The sequence below is a fragment of the Limulus polyphemus genome, unplaced genomic scaffold (genome assembly GCF_000517525.1).
Source record: "Limulus polyphemus unplaced genomic scaffold, Limulus_polyphemus-2.1.2 Scaffold579, whole genome shotgun sequence".
NCBI classification, from domain to species: Eukaryota; Metazoa; Arthropoda; class Merostomata; order Xiphosura; family Limulidae; genus Limulus; species Limulus polyphemus.
This window is the reverse complement of record NW_013666189.1, coordinates 456,993-471,205: the sequence shown is the minus strand read 5'-3', so window position 1 is coordinate 471,205 and position 14,213 is coordinate 456,993. Positions and strand designations below refer to the sequence as shown.

At 39.5% G+C, this 14,213-nt stretch overlaps 1 protein-coding gene across 1 annotated transcript in view; it reads right to left on the bottom strand.

The window, feature by feature from the left end:
* The window catches only part of LOC106459232 (catenin delta-2-like), a 60,510-nt gene extending 46,686 nt beyond the window's left edge, over positions 1 to 13,824 (bottom strand). The window contains 1 exon segment of the mRNA XM_022385682.1: positions 13,819 to 13,824. Coding sequence (XP_022241390.1) covers positions 13,819 to 13,824 — 6 coding nt within the window.
* Between the last annotated feature and the right edge of the window lie 389 nt (positions 13,825 to 14,213).

Below are 14,213 nucleotides of genomic sequence, written 5' to 3'. Positions count from 1 at the left end.
TAGGAAGTCTAATATAATAATATATTTGGCATAAGCAAGGTTGAATCATACTTGGTTTATCAAAGAGTATGTTTTGAAAACCCATATCACTTTAATTCAAGCACTTGACACACTGATGTGTATAAGTGTAATCCACCTTATTACATTTAAGCACTAATGTATCACATGCAGTTTAAGTTTTTACAGCTTATCTCAGTGAGTTGAAACACTGACGACACAGTGTATTTCAGAGTAACCCATTCCAGCATTACTAACTCACTTGTATACATCTTACAACCCATCTCAGTGAGCTGAAACACCATTAAAACAATGTGTTTCATAGCAATCCATTCCAACATTTCTGGCTCACTTGTATACATCTTACAACCCACATCACTATGATGAAACAATGCTGTTATTTATAAATATGCTCACACACAAAAGATATTTAGTGTTCAATAATACTGACTCTGACATACATATATGCCTGTAAACTGAGTTAATTATCTTTTCTAGATTCGTACTGCCCTCTATATTGTGCAATTTTCACTTGCCACTAGCCTTGATACTCTCACCTACCTCCACGTGGTTCAGCTGCAGAGTAGCATGCAAATAAGCATGTGACAACTCTCCACAAATAGGAGTGCAACAAACTCTCCTAGCACAGCTGGCTCCCTCTGTGCATTAGAATCCTATCTTCACTTTGAGATTAGGCAGGAAAAACACACCACAAATGGAGAGGAAGGGTGGGAAGTATGAGAAGAGGTAAGTATCTATCACAAATAATTTTCAATGTAGGAAAATGTTAACTTCTGATACCATAACTAACTTCCACTCACAAAATATAGAGAAACCTTCATTGGTGAGAGGGAGGGACTGATGTAAAATTACCAAAATGAGCCCCTTTCAGAAGGCATCTGGAGAGTACCCATGGAGGTTGATGGAGGAGGGACAGGGAGAGAGGAAGAGGTAACAGTGGTGACAACTGTAGAGGTAGAAGTAATGGGAACCATAGTTGAATGGAGCCACAAGATAGACTCGACATTGAGTAGCTTGGATAAGTGAAAGGTCTCTGGAAAGAAGATGGATGGAGGGTAAGCGTAAATATAGTAGTTCCTCCAATCCTGACTGAGGGCATCTATCACTAAAGCCAAAGGATGTGGAACAGGTGATCAGAACAGAGGAAGTTTTGTATTAAAGGAGTGGTAAAGTGTTCAGTTGGGGTATATCCAATTGAAAGCATAGTCACCTGAATAACTGTTGTTTGAAGGATCACTCTGGAGGGAGAATCTTGTTGGGACAGGACAAATGATCCACAACAATATTGAGAGCACCTGAGATATGACATGCAGGCAATCAAATGAGATGGCTGTGAGCACAGAACAGTACATACAAATCATGAAAATACAGGGACCAGGACCAGGTGCCCCCTTGCTGAATGATGTAAGAGACAACAGTCAAGTTGTTGGAATGGATCATTACCCTTGTAACTTTTAGAGCTGGTACAACATTATCCATTGCCTGGCAAACAGCAAGGAGTTCCAGAAGATTGATATTGAGATTTGACTCAACTAAAGACCAATGATCAGAAATTTCTTGGGCATTGCAATACTCCCCCAACCTGATAAACATCCATAAAAAGGTGTATATCTAGTCAGGAAGGATAAGAGTAACACCAGTCATGATGTTGTCTCCGTCCAGACACCAGGTAAAATCAGCTTGAAGTGAAAGGAGAAGGGATATCGAGTAATTCAGAGTATCTAAGGTGAGGTTCTATTGATCAAGAAGAACCCACATTTGGGCATGGCCAAGAGGAATACGGGCCTCCAAGGAAGGACAAGTCCCTAAAAGAGAAGGAACTTCTTGCACAGGAAGAAAAGGTGAGGATTGCACCTTCTGAAAGACAAACTCCATTGAATTGATTGAGATGGGAATTGAAGAACACCCCAAGATGAACGAGGTATTTTGTTGGTGTGAGAACTGATTTCTCCACCTTGACAATGACAAGCCATCCCGCTGCCCCGAGCCGATTTTCTGAGGAGAAACTTTATTTTGGTGGAAGAAGTTGAAAGCAATGGATCTAGAAGGAGCCAGTCATCCATGTAATGGTGGAAATGAAGTCCATGTGAATGGAGAAAAAGGGCAAAGGCCTTGACCACACGACAAAACATGTAGGTTGCTGAGGCTGGCTCAAATGGTAGAGCCCGGAACTGATATACACATTCTTCATGGGCAAAGCAAATATAATGACAGGATATTGGGGCAATAGGGATGTGAAGGTAAGCATTAGATACGTCAATCTTCATCATCCAGGAGTAAATGCCCATTGAACGGACAGGTAAGACTCCATGGTGAACTGAGGAACCTCCATATAACAGTTAAGACTGGAGAGGTTGATAATTGGATGCTAATTCCTGGTCTTTAAAGAGACCATGAACAGACATGAATAGAAATCTAGGAGAGCAGGAACTGCCAGTTTTATAGTTCTCTTGAGGAGAAGTTCCTGAACTGCTGTGGAAAGATGCTGATTGGAGACTGGATCCCAAGGGGAGGGAAGGAAACAGGAAAGGCAGTAAAGAAGGAATGGAGGAATTGAATGAAGAGTTCATCTGATAAGGCCTGAATAACACAGGGGTATGTGGTAAAAGTTTCAACGCTAGTGACAAGCAAATATTGCCCACTATAGAGGGTAGTTCAAATCTAGGAATGCTATTTTGTGAGTGGAAGTAAGTTATCATATCAGAAATAAATGTATAAAATGTTATACATATAACTATAAGGAAATGCTCAATGACACATGTATATATTGTAAAACATTTTGTGCAACAGTTGTTTGTGATTAAGTATGAGATACAGTTTTTTATCCAATAATATTCACAGATACTGGCACACATTAAAAATTTATCAGTGAAAGTAAACATTGGTGCATGACAATGTCAACCACGCCACATATGGGCCTGAAATGGCCTGGTGTTTAGGAAGCTTGACTCACAAACTGCGGGTAACAGGTTTAAATCCATGTCACTGAACATGCTCATTCTTTCAGTCATGGGGTTGTTATAATGTGATAGTCAATACCACTATTCATCAGTAAAAGAGCAGTCCAAAAGTTGGCAGTGGGTGGTATTGAATAACTGCCTTAGGGATGACTACCTGAAGAGGAAACAGTTACCACTAGGTAAATCCACCCGAGAATTACAGGTGATGCATTAGGATCTGAGGTGCCCCAATAGTCGTAAGTAGCCTTGGGACTCAAAAATTCAAAAACAAACCCCATAACTGCTATATCCAGTGATGACAAATGTTATAAGTATGGCTAGCAGGATACCCGTGTTGCTCGGGGACCGAAGCACTCAGTTTGGTGACCACTTGATTAAAAAGAAACTAACTAAAAAAGTTTCATAGTAATTGTGGCTGAATTATAATTCTTTCAGACAAAATATTTATTTTCTTTGTAAGAGAGATACACAATTAAAAGAAACTTGACTTTTGTCGAAAACATAGTCAGCTGAGGATTTCATAATAAACAATGTTCTTAGTTTTTCCACATGAAGCATTTACATAATGATTTTTGGGGCTTCCAACACGTGAACATCCACCATAGATCTGTCCATGAGAGAAACAGGGCTCTTCCAACTGCAAGCCAGTTACCTTCAATGTCTGACCTTGCGATTTGTTGATAGACATTGAAAAGATTAAGCGAATGGGAAACTGTAGTCTCTTAAACTCAAATGGTATATCAATGAGAATCATTGGGATTCTCGGGATGAAAATATCTTCACCCTTGCCATATCCAGAAAGTATTGTAACTTCAATAACATGGGGCATACGCTTGTTTACTGCCAGTCTTGTTCCATTGCACAGACGTGGTGGATCCAAATTTCAGAGTACCATGATCGGTGATTTTACTTTTAGACTGTGACAATTTGGTGGGACTCTTGGAGGTTCAACTGAATTCAGAAACTCTGGGGGATAGTTGACCACTTGGGTTTGATCAGGCACTGAGTCAACTGACTTGTAGCACTGGATATTACCAGGTATCTGCTGCAACAGCTGTGTGTTGATGACATTGACAACATTGTTCTTTGGAGCTAATATTGCTCTTTCACACAGCCACCTGTGATTTTGATAGTTTTCAGAAAGGTTTAGGAAAACCTTTGCTATGAGTTCATCAACAGTTGTTACTTGTGTACAGACTAGTCCCATGTCAATTTTTCCTTGTTGATCTCATTTGACTTTGCCATTGCCTAGTTGCAACAGACTGTCAGCAAATTGTCCAGATAATTTATCTCCATGCAGATGGGCTCTCATATTGGTAGATAGGTGGAATTTTTTTACATTTCTCCAAAGATATGATGATTTTAGGCAAGCCTTAAGTTCATCAGCTCGTGTGCTTTTTGGAATAACCAGCAATGTTTGTCTCAAATCTCCAGCCAAAACCAAAGTGACTCCCCCATTATCTTTTTCTTTCACGAATATCTTGCAATGTCCTATCCAAAGCTTCTAATTCTGCTTTGTGAGACATTGTACATTCCTCCCAAACAATCATTTGGCATCTTCTGAGTACTTCTTCCATCCCAGCTCCTTTACTGATATTGCATGTAACATTATCATTTATGGTCAAGTTCAATGGGAGCTTAAATGCAGCATGGGCTGTCCTGCCTCCAGGCAAAAGAGTTGCTGTGATTCCGGATGAGGCAACTGCAAGTGCAATTTGCTTATGTTGACAAACTTCTGCCAACAACAGGTTGATAACAAATGTTTTTCCTGTTCCTCCCAATTTTTAAGTTCAGACTGACTGATGACTACTGGGAGGAGATATTTCTATTACTTCAGTTTCTAATATAACATCTACTGACTGATTTTATTTCTTATATAATATATAGCAGTGGTTCTTTCCAAACTCTTTTATTCTGAAGCACCCTTGATGTAATAAAAAATTTTGAGGCCCCCAACCTATAAGTTTAGCATGGTGATTGAAAAACAGTGCCTCAGTAAATACAAGATCTCCTTTCGACATACTGTATCATTTAATTAATTCAACCTAAATTTTATTGACTTGTTGTTTATTTAGAATTAAAATTAGTTCAACATCTTTGTTTTCTGCCCATTTTTGGTGCGCCCCCAGAAAAACCTTCATGTTCCCAGGGGGGCAGCAGCTCCCACTTTGGGAAGCACTGACATACAGCACAAGTTATTTCTGACAAGCCCTGGAAAAGTAAATGAAAATATCAGAAAAATGTATAAAAAAAGTCTTAACACTTAATGGACTTTATATCTAATTATCACTACTCATTTTGTCATAACATTTTGTTTGTTTTCACTGAGTGTGTCACTTTAATGATATAACCTTCCTCATGCTTTGATAATAACTAAACATCCTCTGTATTTTGATTAAAAACTTAAAACATTTCATTTGTTCTCTATGTGCTGACCTGTTGGATGATTAGGTTTAACTGACAAGTTGTGTTTTTAAAACAGGTTCACCAACCTGTGATGGAGTTAGGACAATTTCTTGTCCATGGTGGCCATTTGCTGAGAGGGGTTGATAATATGGATTTCCTTGTGACATTCCTTTTGGACTGAAATATATAAAATATGTTAGGATTAGTTGAAATTTATTACTAACTTAATAACAAATATCTGTTTGTAAGTAAAAACATGGTATAAATTGTTGTATTTATATGACTATAAACTGATACTGGCATACATAGGATTATGTGATTTTGAGTCAACTTCTAATAACACATGATTTTGAATGACTTTGATTCATAATATGAATCATACATTTACTGAATCTATTACATCTGAAAGCAACCATCTCAAAGAACAACAACCCTGTTAGAAAAATAAAACTGTCTTAGCTGAAGTTATAATTTTTCTATACTGAAAATATATTTCTGATATGGTACTTCCCTCATCTCACAAGATTAGCTAGCATCCCATAGTGAAAAGGAGGAGGGATCAGTGCGAGGGAAGAACAGGCATACCCCCCCCCCAAAGCATCTGAAGGATACTTCTGTAGATGACAGAAACAGATCAGATGATTTGTGGAGGGCACTGCACCACTTTTGAACCAGGTACCTCCTCGTCATGAACAGCTAGGAACAAACGTGGCAGTAAAGGAAGGGAACACATCCAAGCGGGTGAGGACAAGACAAGAAAGTGATCCCAACCAGATAAATATAGAAACTCAATTCCACAGAAGTAAGGTTGGTAATGGAGGATGCGTCCCATGGTGTAGAATGGCTAGGGCGAGGTGGAGCATACCTGTTAAGTCAACTACTTCCAGAAACTCATCGCTGGGTACTGAGATCCACACGAGGATAGACTAAAGATCATACCTGCTTCACCAAAATTCCAAACTCGTGAATGTAAGGAAAACACCGACTCCATTGTCCTCCGGTATCTGAGGAAAGTCCATCACATGCAATCAACTCCCATGACTGTGAGACTGGTCCTAAACGTCCAAAAGTCAGTAACATCCCTGTCACAAGAGAGAACGAGGGAGTGCCTCAGACAGAAATGGAAACATCCCACGTATACCCTCCGTGACCCACTACACAGAAGGAAGAATCAAGCGAGGAAGATGGACAACCCCAAGCCTGTGTGAGGACTTATGTTGATTGGTACACTCGATATCCAAAACCAGCCCATTGGGTACTGACATCCATGCGAGGGTAGGATGAGGGCTCCTAATCAATAGGGGTGAACTGCACTTAGACGTCCCACTCCATGGTATGTATCTCCCAATCCCGAGGATGTTACACCTTCTACACCAGCAAAACATCCTACTCTGAACTGAATGGTTATAGCCCTCTATGTGAAATCTATCCAACAGGATGCCTCCATGGTCAACCACCCCAGTGGTGAGGACTCCCATACTCCACTGGAATAAAGGGGGAATGTATTGGAGAATCTGGAGGAACAGCTACACCCAAGACAGTGCAATGGGTGATCACAAAACCCTATTTTGAAAACCAGACCATAACAATTTATTCAATTGAGTTGAGGCATGGCAGGGATGGGCAGCTATCTCCTTCTGCTTTACCCGTGCCATCTATGGATGGTACAGTCCAGGATGGGTCTAGTTATGAAGCCAATATCATGAGGTTATTGACCATCTAGTGATCTCGTGAAACACCCCATCCACGCGAGGATAGAATAAGGATCATACCCGCTTCACCAAAATCCCAAACTCATGAATGTTGTGGAAAGAGCACACAAATCAAAATGCAAAATGACGTACAATGGAGATTTATTTGTGTATATAAAGAAGCAGGATCCAAGAGATGAAATTCAAAGCAAGGGTCCCTGAAAGAAAGAATTAATAAAGACTTACCCAGTGTCATAGCTGCACTGAAGTCTAAAGTATAGCTACAGGTGGTAGGCGAAAAGGAGGAGTTACCCTCGCAAGTCGCCGAGACCTTGGGAAAGAAAGAATGATCCAGATAAAGGAAAAGATAGGTTTGATGATACACTGTGTGAGTGAAGTCGATAATTAACAGATCTGACCAAGGCCAATAGAAAGAGGAAATACACCTTAAGGGATAGGTGAAACAAAGAGCACGAGGCAATGGGCTCAAATGGAGGTAAAGAAAGGGAATAGAGTACCACGTTAATGCTCCAATCTGGAAGCACCCGACACCTAGGTGGCCGACAGATCTGGGAAGAATAGATCAAAATGGCAAGGAGGGGAAGAAAGACCCTGTGGTAACTGGAAAAATGGAAAGTATAGTATAGGGCTGCCCGACAACCTGATATTAAGGAGACTGAAGACCCCCTTTCAAGAAGCCACTTAAGAAACTTGGAGATACCAGACCATAGGACAAGAAGCTGAGGTACCCAGTGCCAGGGCCAAGGTGTGAAAAACATTCCACTGAAACACTGATGGATGAAGGACAACAGAATGAGTTAAATTAGATGCCACCCAACATAAGAAACCATATCTCCTCGCTAGGGACCAGACAAAAGCCAGGCATGAAGATGGAGTATGTGAAGTGCAGGATGCAGAAACAGCAACTGGGGTTGATGAAGATGTTCGGGAAATCAAGGAAAAGGGATGGGAGGGAATAATTGTAGCTGAAGTAATCGAGGAAACCACGGTTGAGTGGGACAGTAAGGAGCAATCAGAAGGACTTTGCACTGAGTGGTATGGATGAGGGTAGACTACCCAATGGAGTAATTGGATAGGAAAGTAAACATAAAGGAACTTGTTTGATCAATCCTGGCTGAAGGCATCTGCAGCCAAGCCCAAAGAGGGAGAACTGGGGACCAAAACAAAGGTAACTGGTGATTGAGGGCAGTGGCAAATGCACTGATATGAGGAATACTCTATTGATCACAAAGTCACCAAAAAAAGGGGGGGATGAAGGGACCACTCCGTCAGGTAGACCTGGTCAGGTTGGGAAAAATAATCTGCTGCTTGGTTGAAAGCAACTGGTACATGACATATCATCAAACAAATGTGATGATCGTGGGCCCAAAAGAGAATGTTAGAAAACACAGGATCTTGACTGGGTGCCACCTTGGTGATTCATATGAGTCACCACTGTTGAATTTTCGGAATGGATCACGACCAGACGATTTCTGGAGATGGGAATAAAGTGATCCAAGGCCTGACAAACAGCAAGGAGTTCCAGGGCATTGATATGAAGAGAATGTTCCCTGACAGACCAACGACCTGAAGCCTCCTGGTGATCGACCCAGGCACTCCTGCACTAAAGGGATGCATTCGTGAACAATGTAAATCTGGCCATGCAGGAGGAAGTGGGACACCCGCCAATATATGAGCCTTGTCCAACCACCATCAGAGATTGTCCACATTGTAGGAAGGAAGGGTTATAGGAGTATCCAAGTGATCCAGAGCAAGGTTCCATTAATTGTGGAGGATCTGTTGAAGGGATTGCATAGGAGCCCGGCCAAGGAGTATGGGAGGAGTCATAGAAGACCACATCTCCAAAAGTGATAGAACACGATGAGCAGAAAGTGAAAAAGCAGAAAGGACTTTCTAAATCGCCAGTTCCATAGGACAGAGTCAGAGAGGAGAAGGTTGGGCCCAACTGAGATGGGTGTTGAAGAAAACACCCAGATGAACAAGGTACTGGGTAGGATGAAGGAAGGAGTTCTACAATTTGATCAACCAGCCCACTCGAGAAGCTTCAAGAAGAAGCTGATGAGTATGACAGACCAACTCCCGTTCAGAATGAGCGAGAAGAAGCCACTCGTCCATGTAAAACTGAAAGCACAACCCCAGGGCATGAAGCTGTAGAGTTCAAACCACCTGATAGAAAACATACAGCAGCAAAGGCAGCTTGAAGGGTAGGGCACAAAATTGGTACACCACCCCACAATTGACAAACTAAAGGTCAAGAATGCTTGATGACCAGCTTCCATTCCCCAGTCTTTTTGGGAACTATAAACAGTTGGGAGTAAAACTGCCACAAACTTGTTTGTTAGCCTGTTCTGTGAGAAGGTCTTGCACCTCCTCAGATACATGCTGGCATGACAAGTGATCCCGAGGAGGAGGAAAGGAAACAGACATGCAAGACAAGGGAGGAAGTGTAAGAAAAGGTATGACAAATTTCTCTGACAAAACTTTGTGAACCCAAACATCAGAGATGAAAGAAGTTTGCCAGATGAACTCTCACTGGACCCGAACACACCAGGTAGTCACCAGAACCATTGTTGGCATACCATGTGTTGTCATTAAAAACGATGAAGAGTGGCACCACGGGAAGAAGGAACAGGCAATATCTGTGAACGGGAGGGACGGGAGACAGGAATTGATAGCATGCTTGGCTCTGACTGGGACAAATGGGCCACCATATGAGAAAGGGTGGATTGTTGTTGGACCAAAGCCGTCCTCGACTCCAAAGAATCAGGGATCATGTCAAACACGAAACATATCAAAATCAGGGCCATACGAAGGTCCCATAGATAAAAAGCCGGGAGACGGGTCCCTGAAAATATGGCATCACGAACCCAAAGATCCCAACAAGAAGTAAACCATGTTTGCAGAGCCAGAGCTGAAGATGATAGATGGGCCAACATGGAAGTGAGGAAGAAGAGGGCATCCCCAGAAAACCCCTCAAGGTTCCTGTGAAGAGCCTCAGACAGAAGATAGATCGAGGAGAGGTATTGCAAAGGAATCATCAGGGTAAGACGATGGCGAGAATAATGGGCATGGTTAAGATGAACAGGCAAAACTGAATCCAATAATTGTTGGTCCGAATATGGAGAGTCCACCCTATGATAAGCAAGGGCGAACTGATTGGAAACCCACGAGGGATGAGGCATAATAACGCCATCACCTAAATGGGAGGCAAAATGCTCAGTGTGAACCTGAGTATCAAGGGATGGGGGAAAAACTAAATAAGGTTGGAAGGCAGAATCATGTAATAGTGAAGGATATGGGTCATAAGAAATAGCAGCAATAGACAAAACATCGCATACCTGAAAAATAAAATCCGAGAAAGCCGACAAGGGCTGAACAAAATCCTCAGGTAGGGTTTGGGAAGGCACATCGAGCTTTGGGAGGGGAGGGAATCAAACGATCAAAATTCTCGTTAGCCTAGTCAGTCCCGAAAGGCTCAGGAGGAAGAGGGGCAACAGCAGGAGGCAAAGGTTGTCTCACATAACACTCAATCTCCCTGCAATTAAAGGCCGATAAATCCCCCGATAGGTCGCCTGCACCTGTGGCCTGATGAATGGGATGTACCCGATGTTAACTTCGGAATTCATGCTTGATACCAAACAAACAAGCGAAAAATTTGCGACAAAACTCGGGTAAATCAAATGCTTTCGAAAACAAAGCAAAAAATCTTGAAATAAAGTAAATTAAATTAAACCACTGCGAGAACTAATGAGCAAAATGAAAGATGTCTGAACTCAAGCACTGCCAAATAAGTGGTGGTTGGTAGTGGCGCATAGAGGGAGTCACACGCATCACATGATAGTAGTGCTCTCCTATTGGTGGAGAGATGAGGCATGATGATTTACATGAGACACACATTGGAAACTTTTATTCCAATAAGAGGATGCGGAAGGCTTGTGGCATGAGTTATAAAAACGTTCACATAAAGAGGGCAGCACAAAACAGGAAAAGCTAATTTTGTGAGGTGAGGGAAGTATCGTATCAGAATATGCTTCCTATCCTGCCAAACTTTATATTTGTGTTCCCTTGTTCAATCATTCTCACTATTACATATGTAAAAAAGGTGATGCATCAGTGCATCAAATTATCAGTTCCTTTAACATTCTTACATACTTCAATCAGATCTCTTTCAACTATTCTTTTTCCAAGAGAAAACAATTTCAGAGATATTAACCTGGCCTCCTATGACAACCCTTTCATCCCAGATATTATCCTAGTAGCCCTCCTTTTGAACCCTTTTAAATAATTCAGTGTCCTTCCTAAGGTAAGGAACACAAGACTAAACACAGTACTCCAATTAATGCCTAACCAATAATCTATGCAATGACGTTATAATCTCTTTAGACTTGAATTCAATTTATCTGTAGATACAACCTCAAATCCTCTTTGCCCTGCCACTAGCAACAGCATATTACTTATCAAACTGATCAACTAAAAAACCAAGATCTTTTCATTTCATAACACTGTTAAGGTTATTTATATCAAAATTATATTTCAATTTATAATCTCCAACATGCATTATTTTGCATTTATTATAATTACAAGCCATCTGCCATCTATATACCAAACTCACCAAATAATCTAAATACATTTATAAAGCTGCAAGACCATCCTCACAGTCAACAAATATAAATAATTTATTAACCATTCATAGATGTAAATATAAATGTGAAGATCTCAAAATTTGAGCCCTGAACTACCCTACCCCACTTGTGACATCAATCCAATTTGAGTAAACACTATCTAACAACCCTCTGCTTTCTTTCAACGAGCCAGTTTTCTATCCAATAAGCCAACCTAGCCCTCACACCTACAAAGATAATTATTCAACAAGCCTTTTAAGTTGCACCTTGTCAAATGATTTCTGAAAATGTAGATACACCTAATCCACACCCGTATCCTCATCTATGTAAATAGTATTCTCTTCAGAGAATGTCAAGTGATTAGTAAGGCAACATTTTCCCATAATAAAAACATTATGACTATCAAACAAAATTTTGAACTATGTTAAATGATTTCCAAAGCATGTCTTATCAGACTTTCAAAAACTTTTCCCACTAGTGATGTAAGACTAATAGGCCTATAATCACAGGGACAGTTTGTATCACCTCCCTTCAAAATAGGAGTAATGTTAGCCAAGTTCCAATGTTTTGGCACCTGCCCTCTATTCAAGGACTTCTTATTCTTACCTTCTTCAAAACCTTTTGGGAAATATTATCTGGACCACGAGCTTTATTATTCTTTAAACTTCCCAATCTTTTCTTAAGAAGCACAGAATTAATTTGATCATCTTGTTCAATCATGTTTCCACCTATCAATAATTCAGAATGAGGAATATTGCTTAAATCGTCATTAGTAACTACTGAAGAAACAACACAGTTTAATAACACAACCATATCATAATCGTCCTGTATCATCTCTCAATGGACCTACTTCCATCCTAACATTATGCTTACCCTTAATGTACTTAAAGAAATCTTTACTATTAATTTTTACATTTTCAGCCAACCTTTCACATTTATCTTTTTCAATTTCCTAATTTCCCCTTTGACCAGATCTCCTGATCTACAAGTAAAGAAAAACTTTTCAAAAAAGGAGTAAATGTAAGGATGGCTAATATCAATACTTCAAAAACAATGTAAACAAGATAGTAGGGATGGCATTTGCATCGTCCCTACATCTACTACTTCACCAAATTTCTATAAGAAAGCTAACTTCAAGGGGTAATGATAACATCGTTTACTCTAGAATTGTGATTTTTTTTAATTACTACTAGTTATTAATAATATTTATAAAATTGTATATTCTGTTTGAAACTATGTCACCTCAGTGAAATTGGTTGACACCATCATTTGGGTTTTTGAGTTATCATGTAATAAAAAGAAGCAGCAGAAAGAAGAAATTCAAACTCGTTGCTATAGCATTTACAGACATTCCCAGAACTTGTGACTCAGTCATTACATAGAAATTGTTATAAAAGAAAACACTGTATAATATTGTAAGGTTCTGATGACTTATTGAGGAGATATTTGAAATACCATTTCAATGAACAACCTGAGCCATCCCTACATAAACAGTACTACTACCTGCTTGATAATTCTCTAAATCTTCTATCATTGCAGCCACTTTAAAATTCTTAAATTTATAATGCTTTTCTTTAATAATTTTATGCTTTATAACCTTTGTGAGCCAAACTGATTTTCTGCTTGCAGCCACCCATGTTTTTGTTTATATAAGAAGCACACCTGTCTTGAATATTTGAGAATATATTTCAAAAGTTTTCCACATTTGATCAGTATCTCCAACTAATTCAGTTGCTCAACTCACTGCACATAATTCTTTTCTCATTTCTTCAAAAATTTACTTTTTTGAAATTTGGAAAAAACATCATATTATTCCTTATCTCCTATACAGCAAAACATCAGATCTGAGCAATGATCACTTGCACACAGATGTTCACCAACCTCTACTCTATCAACCATTTTTTTAATTAAAAATTAAAATAAATCTAAAATAGCATTGTTCTTATAGGTTCCCTAACCTATATCATTGAAGAAAACCATCCTGATTTGACTGTAACATTTCCCAATCTATATGCCTAAAAATAAAATCTCCCATAATTATGACATCATTTACAGATGAAGTTTTTATTTCACTGTGGAGTTTCTCATCGATTTCATCAGTTTCATATGATGGTTTGTTAGAAATTCTAACTAAAAGCCTTTTGCCCCTTATAACTACTAACAGAAACCCAAATAGATTCAATCTCATTGCTATTAATTTTAATATTCTCAAATTGAAAAATATTTAACTTTTATTTTACATCTTTTACATCTTACCCCATCATTTTGTACTCTATCCCAATTAAATAACCTACAACCTTATATTTTAAAGAACTTTTTGTCATCAAAATTGTTTATGTTTAACTAAGTTTCAGTTATTCCTACTACAGTACTGTGCCAAAGTGTTAGGACAAGACAATATTTTGTCATTCTTTCCATTTTATGGGGCTAATTCTTCCATGCCATTACATAATGTAAATTTCAACACTATGGTAATGCTTCACTGTTCCCGATTG